Source organism: Charadrius vociferus, unplaced genomic scaffold, assembly GCF_000708025.1.
Source record: "Charadrius vociferus isolate BGI_N301 unplaced genomic scaffold, ASM70802v2 scaffold436, whole genome shotgun sequence".
Taxonomy (NCBI): Eukaryota; Metazoa; Chordata; class Aves; order Charadriiformes; family Charadriidae; genus Charadrius; species Charadrius vociferus.
In genome coordinates, this window is record NW_009649187.1 from 5,878,360 (window position 1) to 5,895,929 (window position 17,570).

General features: G+C 38.5%; 1 protein-coding gene across 1 annotated transcript in view; it reads left to right on the forward strand.

Annotated features, from left to right (window-relative positions):
• HELLS (helicase, lymphoid-specific) overlaps positions 1-15,380 on the forward strand; it is a 21,206-nt gene extending 5,826 nt beyond the window's left edge. Inside the window, exons 9-19 of the mRNA XM_009888835.1 lie at positions 4-114; positions 2,625-2,786; positions 3,278-3,420; positions 5,056-5,194; positions 6,648-6,731; positions 6,817-6,936; positions 8,718-8,834; positions 9,713-9,872; positions 13,014-13,110; positions 13,327-13,403; positions 15,013-15,380. Of these exons, the coding sequence (XP_009887137.1) occupies positions 4-114; positions 2,625-2,786; positions 3,278-3,420; positions 5,056-5,194; positions 6,648-6,731; positions 6,817-6,936; positions 8,718-8,834; positions 9,713-9,872; positions 13,014-13,110; positions 13,327-13,403; positions 15,013-15,083 (1,281 nt within the window). The 3' untranslated portion in view covers positions 15,084-15,380. The remainder of the gene's footprint in view (positions 1-3; positions 115-2,624; positions 2,787-3,277; positions 3,421-5,055; positions 5,195-6,647; positions 6,732-6,816; positions 6,937-8,717; positions 8,835-9,712; positions 9,873-13,013; positions 13,111-13,326; positions 13,404-15,012) is intronic.
• The last annotated feature ends 2,190 nt before the right edge of the window (positions 15,381-17,570 follow it).

Consider the following 17,570-nt stretch of genomic DNA (forward strand, 5'->3'; position numbering starts at 1 on the left):
CAGGAACGTCGTAAACTGGTTCGTAAAATTCATGGGCGACAAGGATCTCTGCAAATCCATCCTGTGGTCATTACTTCCTTTGAAATAGCAATGCGAGACAGAAACGCCCTGCAGGTATATAAGTTCTTAAAGCCCTAGGACAGATTGAATGCTTCATCACTAATAGCAATGCATTTCAATATAGTAAAAAGATCCCACATGCTGCCTGTGCAAGTGCCGTACTGTAGCATTTATATTTGCATTCACTTTTTCCTGGGTAACAGTGGCTCTGGAATTTTATGGTTAAGTTCTTCAAACAGAATGCTATCCAAAAAGTGAAGTAAGCAGGTAGTTAGAGTATAGTTGCTCTTTGCATTACCTCTCTAGGTGATGATGAGGGAGGCTTGTAGTAAAAGCTGTACTTAGTCTATCAATATCATGGTTAACATCAGAGTGGTGGTTTCAGCGAGGCGACTTTTCTTGTAGGAGTTTTATTGTAACCACCTAAGCTTTCTGAATGCAGTCATCATGAAGCACATGTGTGGCATTTAACAGTTTCTACTCCACTCTTCTAGTCTGGCAAAGTGAGAAACAACAGCAAATAAAATCTTTGTAATGGGCAGTATCAGACAGTCTTGTAAGTGCTGCTTATCTGATTTGGCATGTGTTTTGATGGAGTAAAGTTACAATTTACTGAAATATCCTTTCTTTTTGTAGCACTGTTTCTGGAAATACCTGATAGTGGATGAAGGTCATAGGATTAAAAATATGAACTGCCGCCTTATCAGAGAACTGAAACGATTTAATGCAGACAATAAACTCCTGTTGACTGGTACTCCCCTGCAAAACAACTTGGCAGAGCTTTGGTCATTGCTTAACTTCCTGTTGCCAGATGTGTTTGATGATTTAAAAAGGTAGATGTGATCTGATGGTGAAAACTATTCCTCTTTGTTCTGTTTAGACATTATTGTGACTCTTTAATAATTAAACTTGTATCAGCATGTGAAGAGCTATTTTATGGTATGGTTGTAATTTGGTATGATTATTTGTTGGTCAAGGCTTTGAAATGTATCTTGCCTTCATGCTTAGTTGTTTTAGAAAGTAATTGTCAGCTCTATGGATAGTGGAAGCTCAACTCTGAGCCAAGACACGAGTATTTTGGGGGAGAGATGTTTGTCTAATCATAAGTGCCTGGTGCTGCTTAAGATTCTCAGAGGTGCTGGAGAAAGCTGTGTGAGGCTGGCAGACATAGGACCCACGAGAGACGGATCAGTTTCTGAAGCAGTAGGGGGTGAGGTGGAAGAGCACTGCCAAAACAGTCTTTAGACTAATTGTGGAAAAAGTTGTAGACTAGATTGAATGTAATAGATCAGTGTCTATTCCAACTTATACAAGTATTTTTACCCATCACTTAAAACCTCAAGCATCTGAATTGACAGGGGTATTTCATAAATACTTCCTGTTCACCCTCTGTTCGTGATGGATTAGTGCTTCGTTTTTCTTAAATAGCAGGATAAGAGAAGAACAGTATACTTAAATAATGAAGAATAATAGCTATAAAGTAAACTTTTCTTTTTTATTTTTTTCCTTTGTTTTCATAGCTTTGAATCCTGGTTTGATATTACCAGTATTACAGAAACTGCTGAAGATATTATTGCTAAAGAAAGGGAACAAAACATCTTGCATATGCTGCATCAGGTTTTCACTTTGTGTTGCTTTTTTCATGGTTTATTTCTAACGCTGACCATTGTTCTGAAGTGTGTCAAAATCTTGTTTGTGGAGCTGAATTGTGGGCTCAAGGCTTTTATTGTGGCACTTCTTAGACTTACAGTGCTTTTTGGTTTTTTTTCAATGTTTACAGCACTTACAAATGCTGAAAGGAACAATATACTTCTCTGATAACAACTCGTTTTTACTCTTGAAACTGAATTGAGTTTAGTCAAACTTAATTGCAGTTGCTTACTTACCGCTTGCCAAAAGATTTAATTGGTATATTTATTTTGTTGAAAGGTAACTTTGAGGAAATTTATGCAACTTTTAGGTTTTGAACAGAATAGTTTTTGACAAACTACTTGTATAATGCACCTGTCTTCAAAACCAAGTTAACACTCAAAACTTTTTTAAGGGGAGGTGTAGAAGCAAATGCTTAAAGAACTGTTATTTTCCCATCATAAGCTGATGGTGAAAGATACAATTTATATCTTCTAGATATAATTCTCAATGGCAATTTATTATTTATTTCTGTTAAAGGTTTGGGGCTTTCCTAGAAAAACTTGATTTAAGAAATATAACAATAATAATGAGCTGTTTCATAATAAAATTACTTTCAGTTAATGAAAATTATTTAAAAGTTCTGAAAGTTGTTACTACTGCACCTTTATTAAACACTTCAAGTTTTTTTAATGTGTTGTAAACACATGTATTACCAACATGTGCGTAAAAGTTTTGGAGTAGGCATCAATATTAAAAAAATGAAATATGGAACTCTGCAAATTAACTCCTTTGCTTTAAATTGTCAAAATAGCATATCAATAGACCTGTTTGTGTGTTGGTTTTGTTGTTTGTTTTGTGTGTTTGTTTTTTTTTTTTAAACTGGCCTTATTAAGAGCTTTGAGTAATTGTAACACCTCTGCTCAACGTTTCAGATTCTGACACCTTTCTTACTGAGAAGGCTGAAATCTGATGTTGCTCTTGAGGTTCCTCCTAAACGAGAAGTTGTGGTATATGCACCACTGGCAAAGAAGCAAGAAACTTTCTATACTGCCATTGTAAATCGCACCATTAGGAAACTGTTTGGAAATAATGAGGTATATACTAATATGGATGTCAGAAATGTGCTTGCTGTTAATAGTTTGTAGGCAAAAACACATTAGTATTGCTTCATTGCCATTGTAACTAAACACACTTTTTGCTTAAATTTTTAGTCTGATCCTTTTGTTATCTATTTCAATGGCAGTTACTGTGACTAGCCTCAGTGGACACAAAACTAATACGAGTGTAAATATATTCTTGATAACTTGAAGCTTGTGAGAAAAAGCTTGTGTTTCTGCTGTAAAATCAGTAAGGTACTAATGCAGCCTTTAAAAATCAAGCAGAAGCTTTCAAAATCCGCAATTATAGACCTTTAAAATTTGGGCTGCATTTTCTACTTAGCAAAATTTACAGCTGCTGGGTCTAAGTTAGTATTTATGAAGCATATCACTGAGGTCTCTTTTCAGTATTGAGAATTCTTGGGTCAGCACAGGGCTTAGAATCTGAAGCTATTTGCTGTTGATTGTAACATTATAATTTCCCACAGGAAGAAGTAGTTGAGTTGAGTCCTACAGGCCGACCAAAACGCCGTAGCCGAAAACTGGTTGATTATTGCGAAGAACATGATGGTTCACCTGATGACTTGGAAAAATTGATCAGCAAAATGCAAGAGGAAGTAGAAAAAGAGAGGTACCTGCCCTAAAAGATTTATTTTTTTTTTTAGTAGACTGAATATCTCCCTTTTAGTTTGCTTCCAGAGCTTTGCTTATTCAAATAGATCAAGAATAATGGCATTTTGTAAATCACTACCCATGTAGCTCTATAACTTGTTTCTTTGCTGTTACCTAATATTTGCTGTGCCATGATAGTGATGGTTAGGTTGTGTCATCACTCACTGACTCATTAGAGTTATAGTTAACTATAAGACATTTATTCCTAGACCTGTGGTCTTTGCAGGATCTAGCAATAAAATCGCTGCTTCAGTCCATGTTTTCATTAGTGTCACGGTCTTGGGTAAGTCCTGTGACAGTGCTGTTGATAATTCATAAAGACCTAAAATGTCATAGTGTGAAATGTAATTCCTTTGCGCAGCTAAAACATTTTGGTAGTGAAGAACCTCAAGGTCTAAGAAAGTGCTGGGCACCAGCCAAGGAAGAACTGTTTCATCTTAGTTGTTTGGTAGTTGAAATGTCATCGTAATGGCTTAGGTCCTTGCTACAGCTAGCAGGGAGGACAAAGAGCAGAAGACCTTGGCTTATTGCTAGGTTTTGCAGGCTTTGCAAGGTTCAGGTAAACCTTTTGTAAATGTAATCGGACATTGGAGACAAGTTTATCTTCCGGTGGCTCAAAGACAGGACAAGGGATAATGCTGGTGTGCTAACTACATTTAACTCCTAGGTTTTTGCAGAATTACTCAGGAATACTGGAAGCAAAGTTTGAGCTCAAGCCTGGAGAAAAGGGAGTAGTTTCCTTGCTAAATTTTGTAAAATATGTAGGCTTAAGCTGTTGCCTGGAACCCAGGTTCAGCAATAACAGCACGGTTATTGCTGTTTTGGTGACAAATGGCCAGCACGGTTATTGCTGTTTTGGTGACAGGTATTGGTTGCTTTCTGGTGATGAAAATCAGAGTTGAAGTTCAGGACTGAGGGAGCTGTGGAATTATGTTTGTTCCTGTTTTTGGCAAGGTCTGTTGGTGGCTCTAAATTGGTTGAAAATCCCTTGGGCATAATGAAAACTAGATTAATCTTCAGGGTTGAAATGTATTTATTTTGCTAGATTTTTATTGTGGTCCAGTGTACTTTGCAAGAACAGACACTTAAATATATGTTTATATTAGTTTTATGGCATGTATGGATCCCTTACATTGGAGACAGTACTTAGATGTGGAAGAGCTAAATAGCCGTATTTATTGTGAATCCTGCAATGTGTATGTGTGGCTGAAATGGAATAGGCAGAGAGCTGATTTTGGACTAGTTTATGTGTTGTTATGCAGGAGATCTGACCATTTGTTCTAGAGAGGGCTTGTGTCTGTTCCCTTTTCTGCTGGGTGACTTGCACAAGTTGTTTTCTCTGCTTCTGACTACTACTGACTGCCCTTTTGTATTTTAAACCAATAATGGCAAACCCTTGTGCCTTTGGTTCCAAGTGTGGCCCTAAAAGAAGTTTTGTGTCGTAATAGCTTTGTTAACTCTGAGGGATTTTGAGGACATTTGACATAGCGTGTGAATCCATTGCTTGATTTTGGTTTTATTTTTTTTCTCTTCAGTATCTGTAGCATAATAAGGTGGCACTTTCTGTACTAATAAGATGACATATCTTTTCAAGGCCAGTGGTAGAAGTGAGCATTCCCATGGATTCAGAGGTGAACCTTAAACTGCAGAATATCATGATGTTACTGAGGAAGTGTTGTAATCACCCCTATCTTATTGAATATCCATTGGACCCTGCTACACAACAATTCAAGGTATTATGAGAAAAGTTATTCCAGGCATTTAAAAAGCAATAGACTGAGCTGACGGCAGTAAAGAATGACCGTTTCAATGTATTTGGCATATCCCTCCCCATTGAATTCCAGCAGTGTGACTGAATCATTATTTAAAGCTTCCTGCAGCAGCAATTGCAGAGACCAGTTCAGCCTCTGTGCCCATTTAGCCTTTGCATAGCAATGCCATAGTGTTCTTCTTTATGGCAGTGCTCATCTGCTGGGGGAAAAGTTTGAATCCATTAGGATTCAAACAGTAGCTGGGTTCCATTGACTCAAGGTGTTTTAGGATCTGCCTCAAGTTCTCCTCACAAAAGTTAATTTTCAAAACAAAAAATTCTAACCTTTGTGAACAGTTCATGACATAAATTATACATGCCGCAGGAGGTGCGGTGGTAACTTCTAAGCTTGAGGTATTGAAGGGCTGAACCAAGTACAACAAAGTTGTCTGCTCAGAAGATACAGCATCCTTTCTCCTGTCCAAAAGGGGAAAAATCCAAATTATATCACAAAGGCCAGCTGGTAGTTTAATCTACACAAAGCAGTTGGCAACACAGGAAAGTATGAAGTAATTTGAGTTGAAAGAATCTTGAACAACTGGAAGTTACTTGCACATTCTAAATGTACTTTTGTGAGCATGTATAGTCATGTTTCCTGTTCAGTGAATGATAACAGATTCAGCTGTGCTCAGGAGCAAGGTGTCAAGGTTTATCAATGTAAAGTCTGTGCATAAAAAGCAGATAGCCCAGTCTGGGTGATGAGGGGAAAATAGTTAATGTGTAGAAAATGCAGAGTGTCTTACAGTTGACCACTGGCAAGAGCTAGTGCCTGCTCAGGAAAGTGGATTAAGGCTTATCGAGGTGGCTGCTGATATGGCTCAGGCCTGAGAAGTTGCTAAATCCTTGCTCTTAGCCCATAGCAAGAATTCAATCTAACAAACCTCTGAGCAAAAGAGGAGCGTAAGGTAGCGGTGTGAAAACTTGTCCTATGAACTTTTGGCACTTGGCTGATGTATAGTAACTTGTTCAGCAGTGCCTCTTTATATCCAGTAGGTGGAAGCCTTATGCATTAATTGCAAGCTGGGAAAGAAACAACAGTGCTTTTCCATGTGGAAAATCATTAGGGTTTCTCCTTCCAGAAATGGGATGAAAACTAATTGGGTTGGTTTGGTTTTTGGGTTTTTTGTTTGTTTTTCAAAAACTATTTGGGCATATGAAATGGTGGGGTTTGCTTTAGTTTCATCATGATTTAACTGATTCATTGCGGTTTGCTAAAATTAGTGCTGCTTCCAATCTTAAGGCTTTTAGTTAAAAAGATAGTACAAGCTCGTTTTCTGTGAGAGGCTTTCAGACAGCTTTTGTTGGTGATTCTGAGTCAGGGAAACCTTTGGTATCCTTCCATTGTAATATATGATTCCCCTCTCCCCTGTTCCAAGGTTGATGAGGATCTAGTAAAGAATTCAGGCAAGTTTCTACTCTTGGACCGAATGCTTCCAGAACTGAAAAAGAGAGGACATAAGGTAAAGCTAATGATTGAGGGTGGGGTGGGCGTAGTTGTCCTTCAAGACCCAAAAATGGTACTAAGGAATCTTCCTGGTTTCGTAGGTCTTGTTATTCTCACAAATGACTATGATGCTTGACATTTTGATGGATTACTGCTATCTGAGAGACTTCAAATTTAGTCGATTGGATGGCTCTATGTCCTACTCAGAGAGAGAAGAAAATGTAAGTAGACATACATGCCCTTTGAACCTGTTAGTGACTTCTGCTTCTTCCTGTGACACTGGAACATGACTTTGCACAGCATTTAGCCTGTTATAGGCAAAAGACATCTGTGTTGAAAACTGACATCCTTGCTGTTGCTTTAATGTCTGCAGCTCAGAAATACTGAAACAGTGAAATGCATTACGAACCAATATCTTGGGGTATGCCTAGAATGATGGGTGCTCAAATACTCTGTTGCCCAGATGTGAAGTATGTAATATATCTAGATTGTGGCAGGTGCTAACCCCAGTGTTACCCCTGCACATAATTGTTTCCTAGCATCCAGGATGTGATGTTAGCATCTATGAGAGCATACTGCAAATCTAATGCCAAATAAAGTAGACTTCCAGGAAATGAGGTTTTGTACCTAGTGGGACACCTGTAAACTCAGCCTGAAATTGCACATGGGTTTGTTCCAGCACAATCCTTTGTTTTTGCATACTTGTAATCGTTTCAGGTAACCACAGAATGCTGTACTACTGAGACATGTATTTATCATGAAGAGCAGCCATGCAGGGTGATTCTGGAAAACCACCTCTCTGAGGGCTTGCAGGGATGTAAAAGAGCAATGCCTATATGGAGGAAGTATGCAGGATGTATCTAGGGGATGTGCTGGAATTGCCATCTGGCCTCCAAAGTATGCACTAGTGTTTATGAAGATAAAGAACAGTGGCAGATGACAGACCGTCTACCTCAAGTTATGCTTCCCTTTGCCCCGTTTTTTTTTTTCTGTGCCACAATGTGGCTGAGGAAAACCAAACCCCTAAACCCTCAGAGTGCTACTGTTAGAGCCGATTCTTAAAGGTGAAAGGTTAACTAGCAAGATGTCAGCAAGCTATAGTGACTTTTAATAAGCTGGTAAAATTCTGTGCTGCTGGCTTGTGGGGATTTTTAGGAGTTGATTGTGTGCCTACCATAGTGTGGTATGGGTGCAGGATGAGAGAAATCTTCCAGGTCACCAGTCTAAGTTCAGCAAGGCTCTTCCCAGCTCCGTGGTTTGCTGCTGGTGCTGCAGATGCTGATGTCTAGGAGAACCGAGGGGATACGGGGCTTTTAGAGAGCTCTTAGAGAGTAGCTGCTTCCACCAGGTAGTGGGGTGACGGTTTCTTTTTCTCTGCTGTGATCAAAGTCTTGACAGTTATTAAACACTTATATTTTTCTACCACCATGTGGGTGGTCAGACTAAAACTAGGTTTTGACTGGTATTGCAGACCTGGTAAGAGCTGTGCTGACACTTGGAAACATCTTGCAGTGAAAGTAGGCTGGATGCTCAGTAGGAGGGCAGAAAGTTACTCTTAGTTTTGAAGTAAGAGGAGGAGGTATACAGGGTGGCTGGAAGTTACAGTCAAGTTGGCATCAGTATTTTTAGATTGTTGCTTGTCACAGAAGTGTGTGTGTTTTTACACTCTGCCAACTTGGACTGTGTTCACCGTGCTCATCGCTGGATGGTAGGTTACGTGGAGGTGGATGCGATTTGGACCACACCTCACTATAGTCATCTTCACTCTGTGTGTTAGACAATTCATTGACTGGAATAATCAGACAAGAAAGTGGAATTGCTTCACTTCTTGGTCTTGTCCTGTACCAAATGCATGCAATTCTTCATGAAGTCTTAGTTTGGCCTCTGACAGTGTATGCTGTATTTTGTCGGTGTTCATTGTTTTAAACACAGGTCTCTTAAAATGTTAGCTATGTTGTGTTTGATCCATCTGCTGGTTTTTAATAGACAAATTCTCTTCCAGATGCATCAATTCAATACTGACCCTGAAGTCTTCGTGTTCTTAGTGAGTACAAGAGCTGGAGGCTTGGGCATTAACTTAACTGCGGCGGACACAGTTATCATATACGATAGTGACTGGGTATGTTGACAGACTGTTAACCTAGTGATGTGGCATAAAATGCTTTCTCTATTGCTGCTTTTGATAATCGTTTGCTAACCCATTATGGTATAGACCATTTCTGTAACTTTAAGGAGGTGTTACATGAAGACAATAGTAAGTAGTGTATGCAAACATGTTATATATGAAATATGCAGCCTTGTTTGAAAAGTCCTAGCTTATCAAATATAATGCTAGAGTTGGTTTCCAAAACTAGCCTGTTTGCCCCTGAGTTATACCAAAAGCAGGGAGGGGGTTTTGTTACTGTTGAAGATACATTTCCTTCTATTTATTAAAGCTTGAATGTTGCTGGACCTTCTACAAGTTCCCTGTTTCCAACAGTTGCCATGTTAGTATCAGCCCTTTGAATTTCCTCCTGTGACTTGCCACGTGTGTTTTAGCTAGCTAGGATTCTGCTGCTCCTGTGAGTCTGGAGGCTGGGAAGAAGAGAGGTATGGAAGGAAATGACTGAAGACCTCTGCATCTTTATTTTAATAGACAGCTCTGCTGTTTGCATGACTGTTTAGCTTCAGGAAAGCTAAAGCAACTTCAGAAACAGCTGAAAACTTTTTAAAATCCCTTTTCTTATCCTCCAACAAAAAAACCCTTGCACTAACACCCTCAGCTAAATTTGTGATACAAAACATGTCTGTCTGTTGAAAACTGTAGCACATAATGCAGAAGCAGTCTGAGTTGCTTGGGTTACTCTGGCTGTGCAGCTACAGCAGCAGAGCTTGTCATGGATGAGTTTAAGAGTAAAGAGATGTGGAGTTCTATCATACCATAGCTGCCCTGCTTATTGCTTCTTCTCTGACTCTCATAGCTCACTGTGTAGCTAACTTGTTTCTTTATCTGCTCAGAACCCCCAGTCGGACTTGCAGGCCCAAGACAGGTGTCACAGAATTGGCCAGACAAAGCCTGTGGTTGTTTATCGTCTTGTGACAGCAAATACTATTGATCAGAAGATTGTGGAGAGAGCTGCTGCCAAGAGGAAGCTGGAGAAGCTGATTATCCACAAAAGTTAGTATCTTTCTCTTATGATTTCCTCCAAGAATGTGTTGCTGCTTTAAATCTCAAGAGAGCTCTTACTGCTCTGTTCTGTGAATGCTTAGTATGTTTTCTGTAATGCAAAAAGCTTCATCCTCCCAACAAGTGGCTATATAGTATTACTTTTCAAAATGCATTCTTAGATAACGCTGTAGATAACTTTTGCAGTAAATTAAAGGAGAGCTCTTCTAGTATTTCTGGAATCGCCATGTTATGACCCCTTGACTAGTAGGTAAGGGGGAAAAAAAGAGGGGACCTACCTGGAAGAAATATAGGTAAAACCAGGCAATAAAAGAATAGAGCTTGTTGGCAGCTTGTCAGCAAAATGATAGTTTCTTTGACCCAAATGTTTTTGGACTTTTAGCATCAAAAACACTGGGGGTAGATGACAAGTCTAAGTTGATTATCTTTTTAAAATCAAATTAAATTAACCAGACTATAAACAGAAAAACAGATAAAAAAATTCTTACTGCTTGCAGTTTAATTTATAACAATTCTTCATTTGGAGCAATATGCAGTGTCTCATGATGAGAAGTTTAGCGATAGATTTTTTTTTTTTTTCTCTCCCCCAGTTGCACTGGCAAACTTGCTTGAGTAGGGAGTGTTCCTATTAAAATTGGTAAAATGAGTAGAGGCTATAGAAAGCTGGTTTCTGGGGGTTTCATACTAAACTTGATTGAGATTGCAAATCCTGGAGCTGTAAAATCACTGTAAAAAAAATTTCAGCATCCTGTTTGCACCTGTCCTTCTGAATTTAAGAACACTATGTTATAACCACAGTAGAATAGTCCTGTTCGAACAATTAACCAGTGCTGAATAGAACAATAGTCCTTGGGTTTGTGTGCAGAACAATGATGATTCTTGTTGTGTTCTTGATTGTATAGCTGGTCATACGCAAAATTCTTTAGAAATTGATTGAGTTGAAGTGTCTCTCTTGGGGGAAAGTTTCTCTTGTTTGGGTCCTATAGGAATCCTGCTTTGCTTCCATAGCTTGTTCTGTTTGTGATATTTGGACAGTAACTCCCTATAGCATTTTCCAGACACTAAGCTCACTCGAAAAATACAATTCTTGTAACTTAGTATGGGCTTCTGACGATAATTATCTGGATATTAAACTTTAAAGGAGGTTAAGAACTTAGTATATTAAGGGGGGGGGAAATTCATGAGGGCATAAAGGGGCAGAAAGGCCTTTACCTGTAACTGTAACCTGTAAATTGTCAAGCCTAAGATGTGGTTTGCCTTTGGTTTTGGATGATGTTAAGTAATCTTTGTTAGATGCTTCCTTTATCCTAGCTTTAGCCTTTATCTTTGTAATCTGTTTGCCATTGCTGTCTCAGTGTGACTGCCAGAAGTGCTGTCTGACTCTTTGTAGGCATGTTAATGACCAATTTATGTAAGAAAAACTTGTTTGTCAATGACTTGATTATGGTCCATCCTGAAGCTAAAAAACCAAAGTGGCAATATGAGCGCACAAAACAGAATGGGCTCTAATAACAGATGACTGCCATATACTAAACTAGCAATGGGAACTGGGACTAATTGTACTGGAAGGAAGCTAAGTGTCAAGTTGGGTCATGCCTTCAGTTTTGCAATAAGCTGAAGATTTATCTTGGTAACTATTGGTGAATCATATCTAAATCTTGCAGCTTAGGTAGGGGTGTCCCTTCCAGGAACCTTTAAATCCACTGTGTAAACATAAAGGTGATGTAATGGATCCTGTAATTTTGAATAGCTGAAAAAAATGTTGTAACTTGGGATAAGCGAATGCAGAAGGGCTACCACAAAGCTTGGGTCAGGCCTCTCAGTGATGTCTAACCATGTAGGATGTGTACAGTAGAAGTACTAGACCTTATGAACTGGAATTAGTTGCAAAACAGAATGCTTATTTGGCCTCAGCACTAGGTTACTCTTTCTGTCTTGTGCTTCTGTTTTATTGAAGAAGGTTGCCTAGGAAACTGTATGAGAACCAGTGTGATGTTAGTTAAATTAGTAGTTGTCAGACTGAGAGGAAGTGATGGACATAAATTTCTATTTAAAGGGTTAAGTGCTTGATATGGTTGCCTTTATTTTTCTGTGTTGCTATTATTGCAACACAAGGCCTGTACAGCTGTAATTCAATGCCATATAGTTTGTGAAACTCTGAAAACTAAAAGGGAGAGACTGCATCACTAATAATGCATGACAGGACCTGGATCCAGTGTGTCACAGCAGGAGATGTTAGTGGGAGAGAGAATCCTATAGCTCAAACCCCTCTAGAACTTGCACCTGACTTGCACGTTACAGACAAACAGCCAGTCCTTGGAGGGAGATGAGAAAAGGTGTGAGGAGGACTCCTGAAACCAAGGTATAGGGAAGAACAGCAGTGTGATGAAAAGGATTGATGAAAACTCATTAATAAAATGGGTATATGTGTTGATAAAAACTGAGGAAACCTGGCACAGAACAGTAAGCCTTGCCTGTCTCCTTGAAATGTGCAAGACTGAGCTTGACTTCATCCGTGCTCAGCTTCAGTTAAGTAATAGTCTTGTATAACTTTTAGGATATTTGTGCCAACATCCATTTGTTTGTAGATAGGCGTTAGCATAGTCAACTCAAGAAACCAACCTCTGTCAGGTGTATTATTTTTGTCGTGTCTGTCTAGTCCATTAAACTGAGGGGTGTTCTCTCTGCAAACCACATATCTTTCACACATTTCCTATCTTGTGGTTAATACTGCTTACTTTGTTTCAACCAGCTTACAATACAAAGGGAACAAACTTCAGCATCCACCATCTAACTTTATTTACAATGTTTTTACTGTAAGTAGCACTAATGGCTTTTCTGCTTTGTGTGTGCGTGTGTGCATGTTGAATTGGTGTTTCAATCAGTTCTTCTGCATACTACAGCTAGAAGGTGAAAGGCCTGCATGTAAACTCTTCATGTACCTCTGACTTTATTCACCAGTTAGGCTATTAGCATAAGGTGTGTTTACCTGAGGGCTAAAACAATGAAACATAGCATTAATTTTGATGTGCAAGAGTAATTTGTTCTATATGTGCATCCAACATTGATTTAACAATTTACAGACTTTATTCCTGTCTCTGTGTACTTTCTTACAATTTCTCCTTTCTACAGATCAGTTTAAAGGTGGCAAATCTGGTCTAGCACAGTCAAAGAGCTGCCTGGACCCTCAGGAATTAATAGAATTATTAAAATCCAGAGACTATGAGAGGTATGCAGATTTCATATTTTTCTTGGACCATAAGCTTGTAACTTGCAGCTTGCAAGCAGCTGTCAATAGTGCTCGTCTCTTATGAAGTGGTATGTGAATCTTCATAGTGGAAAGAATGTCCTGGGGATTCTGCTATGTGGGAAAGCTGACTTCTATGTAATACTAACTGTAACATGCTTTTAGCTGTATTAAGAGAGGTTATTTCTTCCTCAACAGGGAGGTTAAAGGATCTAAAGAAAAAGTAATCAGTGATAAAGATCTAGAGTTACTCTTGGATAGAAGTGATCTTATTGGTAAGTCAGAGTTTTCATCTGTGGTTGGTTTATTTTTTCTGTTCAACAGTAAATTCATATTTTGTGACAGTCTTCATATGTAGAAAGCTGCCATAGCTTCACGTCCCTACAGTTGTGTTAGACACCTGAAGAAGGACCCTTTGGCCCCTCTGCTGACATTTCCAATAGGTTTTGCTGAAGAATAAATAACAGAACTTAAACAGAAGTATTCCAGACAACCACATTCACGCATAGTGTGCCCTGAGCATACTGTGAATGAAAAGCATAGATTAGGTGATGTTCTGCAAAGCAATTTTCCCTGTAAGTTGCCGTAATTGATAAAAATAGAAATTATTCTCAGAAAAGATTGATTTCCACAAACTTGTTTAAAAACCTGCTTTGATACCATCATAATTCAAAATACAGTCTAACATTTTTTTTTTGGGAAAAAAAAAATAGAGCTCTTCAGAGTTACTATAGCTTGTCAGTGGATCAAATATTAAAAAACAAACAAACACACACACACACCACACCCCCCCCCAAACCCCAAATTTTTGAGGTTGTCTGCAAACTCTAGAGCTTGATCAGGCCAACATATTTAAAAAAAACAAACAGCTTTTCTCAGAAAGGAAAAAATTCTTGTCCAATTCGTCTAAACAGTGGATTTAGTATACTTTGTTTCCTTCAGCATTTTTAGGAGAGATGAGCCTCAAAGCGTAGATACAGAAAAAAATCAGTCATGACAGAATTTAGAAGTAAAAATAATAGCTAGCCTTAAATAAGTGTGATATGTATACGTTGAGTAAAATAACTTTAGCAACAGTTCTCCTACAGCATACTTAAAACTTTTTCTTTAGATAATCTAGGAAATTGTTTTCTAAAATTGCTCGTTTCAGCTGACTGCTAATATAGAAAATTATTCTTGATGTACTGATAATATGGTCTGTCTTTATCTTTACAAGTTCAGGCTATGAAACAATCTGATTTCTCCTTCCAAGTTGGAGAAGGTGCCATTTATTTTGTGTTATTAGTGTGCATCATATTTATAATGGTTGCTTATTCTTTTTTTTTTCTTGGCTACACTAAGCAAAATTAATACATAAAGCTGTCAAAAAATATTTATACAAGGATATTGGTCTAGCATTATGTACTGAATATTTACTACAGCTAATTGCAGTTAAAGCTTTAAAAACTGAAATGCCAGCTCCCACCTCTCTAAGCCATCATTATTAAATTTGATGTGAAGACAATATTTTTTTCATTAGCTTTATATTCACTGTAAGTGCAATTTAGTGATTGCAAGTGCTAGGAGAACAAGATGTAGGTCTTTGAACTTTAGAAAAGAATATTGCTTTGAAGAAACACAGAAAGTTAGGGCTCTTCTAGTAACTTCACTAAATAGGTTTACTGCATTCTGTTCTCTTCTCAGGAAAATGAGACTAGTTCAGGCAGATTTTAAAACTGCTTATCTCCAGTCAGGTTTAGCCAGAGGTGTCGGAATTTTTTTTCTTGATGCACAGAACTGAAAAATATCTTCAAGCACAAACTGTTAGTAGCAAACTGTCTGCCATAGGAAGGTTGCAGGCACTTCATCTATTATTCTTGATCTTTTTTTTTCTTTTAATCCTAGATCAAATGAAGACCTCTGAAAAAATGAAAAAGGAAAAAATGGGTGTCTTCAAGGTCCTAGAAGAATCATGAGATTCCAATGCAGAATGTGTGTTTTAATGTGCAAATGTGGCCTGTAGTTTTGCAGGACAAACATATGACTGACATCAGATCTTTTAGAGATGTCACTTACACATACTGATCCTTTATGCTGACTTTCTGTAAGGCCTTGTACAAACCCCTTGTATTCTTTCAGTGACTTTTAACATGTTCTACAGTATAATGCAGGTGATAGTTTCATGTTACTGCTTTGGTAGGGTCTCATACAGAATTAAGAAAATGAGCATGTTTCACATTTGCAGGTAGATCTTGTGATCCATGGTAAAAAATGGAAAATTTGTGGGGCAAAAAAATCTTCCTGTGGAAGTCCTAAAACATTTATTTTTTTTATATGGTGGCAATTATGGTTTTATTTGGAAGGGAGAGAACATGAGCCTTTGTAACAGCCAATTGTGTAGCTTCTGTTTTTAACTTCTGCGAATTATTTTGATTAAATAAATTTCTGGTTTGTCCTAAAGGTGTAGGGTTTTTAGCATAGCTTCTTAAATAAGCAGAGCTTATGTGTGTCCATTAATTCACTCCCTACTGATTTAGCAGCTTAGCCAATCTCACGTATTTAAAAAATAAAACAAAAAACAACCCAAAATCAAAACAAAACCCCTCAAAGCAAGCAAACAAATCCCACAACAACAAAAAAAAAAAGCAGCTTGAATGAGCCTAAAAAACCTAAATTAATCTGTCTTTCAGTTTACCCAGCTAAAGCGCCTGTTTGAAGCACACAGAGGGAGGTAAGGATGCTGGAAGGTGAAAGTGTGGAATGTCTGGGAGTGTGTGGATGACCAAGGAGTATCTGCGAAGGGAGGGTTTGAGACTGCAGTGGGGCAGAAAAGACAGGTGAAGGATGTTGTATATGTAGCCTCTAGGAGCCAGCTGTAAGCAATGATTTTCAACTTGGGCATCAGGTAGCTTTTAAATTTTCAACTCTGGTTTGTGAAAATGTCATCTGGGTGTAATTGGAAGTTGCAGTCATGGAATTGCAGCTGGAGCTGTCACAGTTGCAGTTGAGCTAGTTACGCCAAGGCATAGGTAACATGGAATAAAATAAAATCTGACCTAATCCATCAGACTTCAGAAGCTAGTTTCCGGGTCAGTTTATGATCATTATTACTCTCCATAGAAAGTAATCTGTTCTTCTGATTTAGAGAAAGTTATTTGGTATGGGTGAGATATGTTTATCCTTACCTCTACAAGGGAACAAAGCTGTTAAGTTAATGAGTAGGCTTGCTTTGACCTTTGCCTGTCGGAAGCCCTGTCTTGTTTCTAATTGCTGAAGACAAAAGTTTCTAAGTTTTCTGCTCAGTTAATTATTAGCCTGAATAATGCAAAGTCCAACATGCACTGTCTCCACGTGTTACTTACATTTGCTGAGTACTATGTTAGTCTCCTTTATGCATTGTTTTATGCTAGCAAAGATCTACTACAAAATTTAAGAGTAATGATGTATCTAAGTGGAATAATTGCAAAAGTTTTAATAATAATTGAGTAACTGCTTCCACACAGGCTTACCACACTTTTGAAGACTAATATACCCTGCCTGACCTGTGCAGCTATGTTAATGTCACTGGAGGCCAATATGGTGAAAAGTAAAAATGAACAAGAGTTTGGTGAAAAGTAAAAATGAACAAGAGTTTCTATCCCATGGCCAGCACAGCTAGGATTTAAAAATAATTGCTACCTTCCTAAAAATGTATAAACTAGCATTAATGCTAATGGTAGCATTAGTGAAATAGAGTCACTGTTTAGCAATGTGTGGAGCTTGATGTTATTTAGAGAGGCTTTGCAGAGCTGTGGCTGCTTTTCTAGCCAGCCTTCAAAAAGTAAAAGCAATGCACTTTTTTTTTTTTTTTGTTGCTGCCATGGAGGAACCTGTGTCTCTATCCCTTTTTTTTTTTGGCTCCCGAAGTACTGTGGATGTCATTGATTAAAGCAAGCACAGTACCTTCTTGGCACGGGCTTGTATTTCATATTCCTGCGGTCAAGAGTGATGTTCCCACTTGTTGCTAGCCACTGAAGCTATGAAGGGGCAGTCAGCATTTGTGCACTTAGTGCCTACGGACAAAGTCTGGGGCGTGCTGTAAGGGGTGCTGGTGTTTTGGGAAGCAGCCTGCGCAAGCAAATGCGGTAATCACAAGCTGAGAATGCTTGGAGGTGGGGGTGGCTGGTGCTAACAGTTTTAAATTGTTCTGGGTGAAATAATGTCCTCTTGATTGTCTGTTAGAGGGGAATAAAAATTCAGTGGATAGAGGACAAATTCTTAAAGCACAGATTTGTCCTGGTGACTTGATAGCAGTGGTCCTGTCCCATGCTGCACGCAGATGTACTCAGCTGCTCTTCCTCCTGTTGGGGATGTCTGCAGATGTTCCAGTTGTTGAGACCAAAACCATGGACAGAATGATGGGGTCTCAGTTTGCTTGTGTGTTGCTACTGTGTGTCTGTTGGCATGTTTGATTTTTCTTTCTT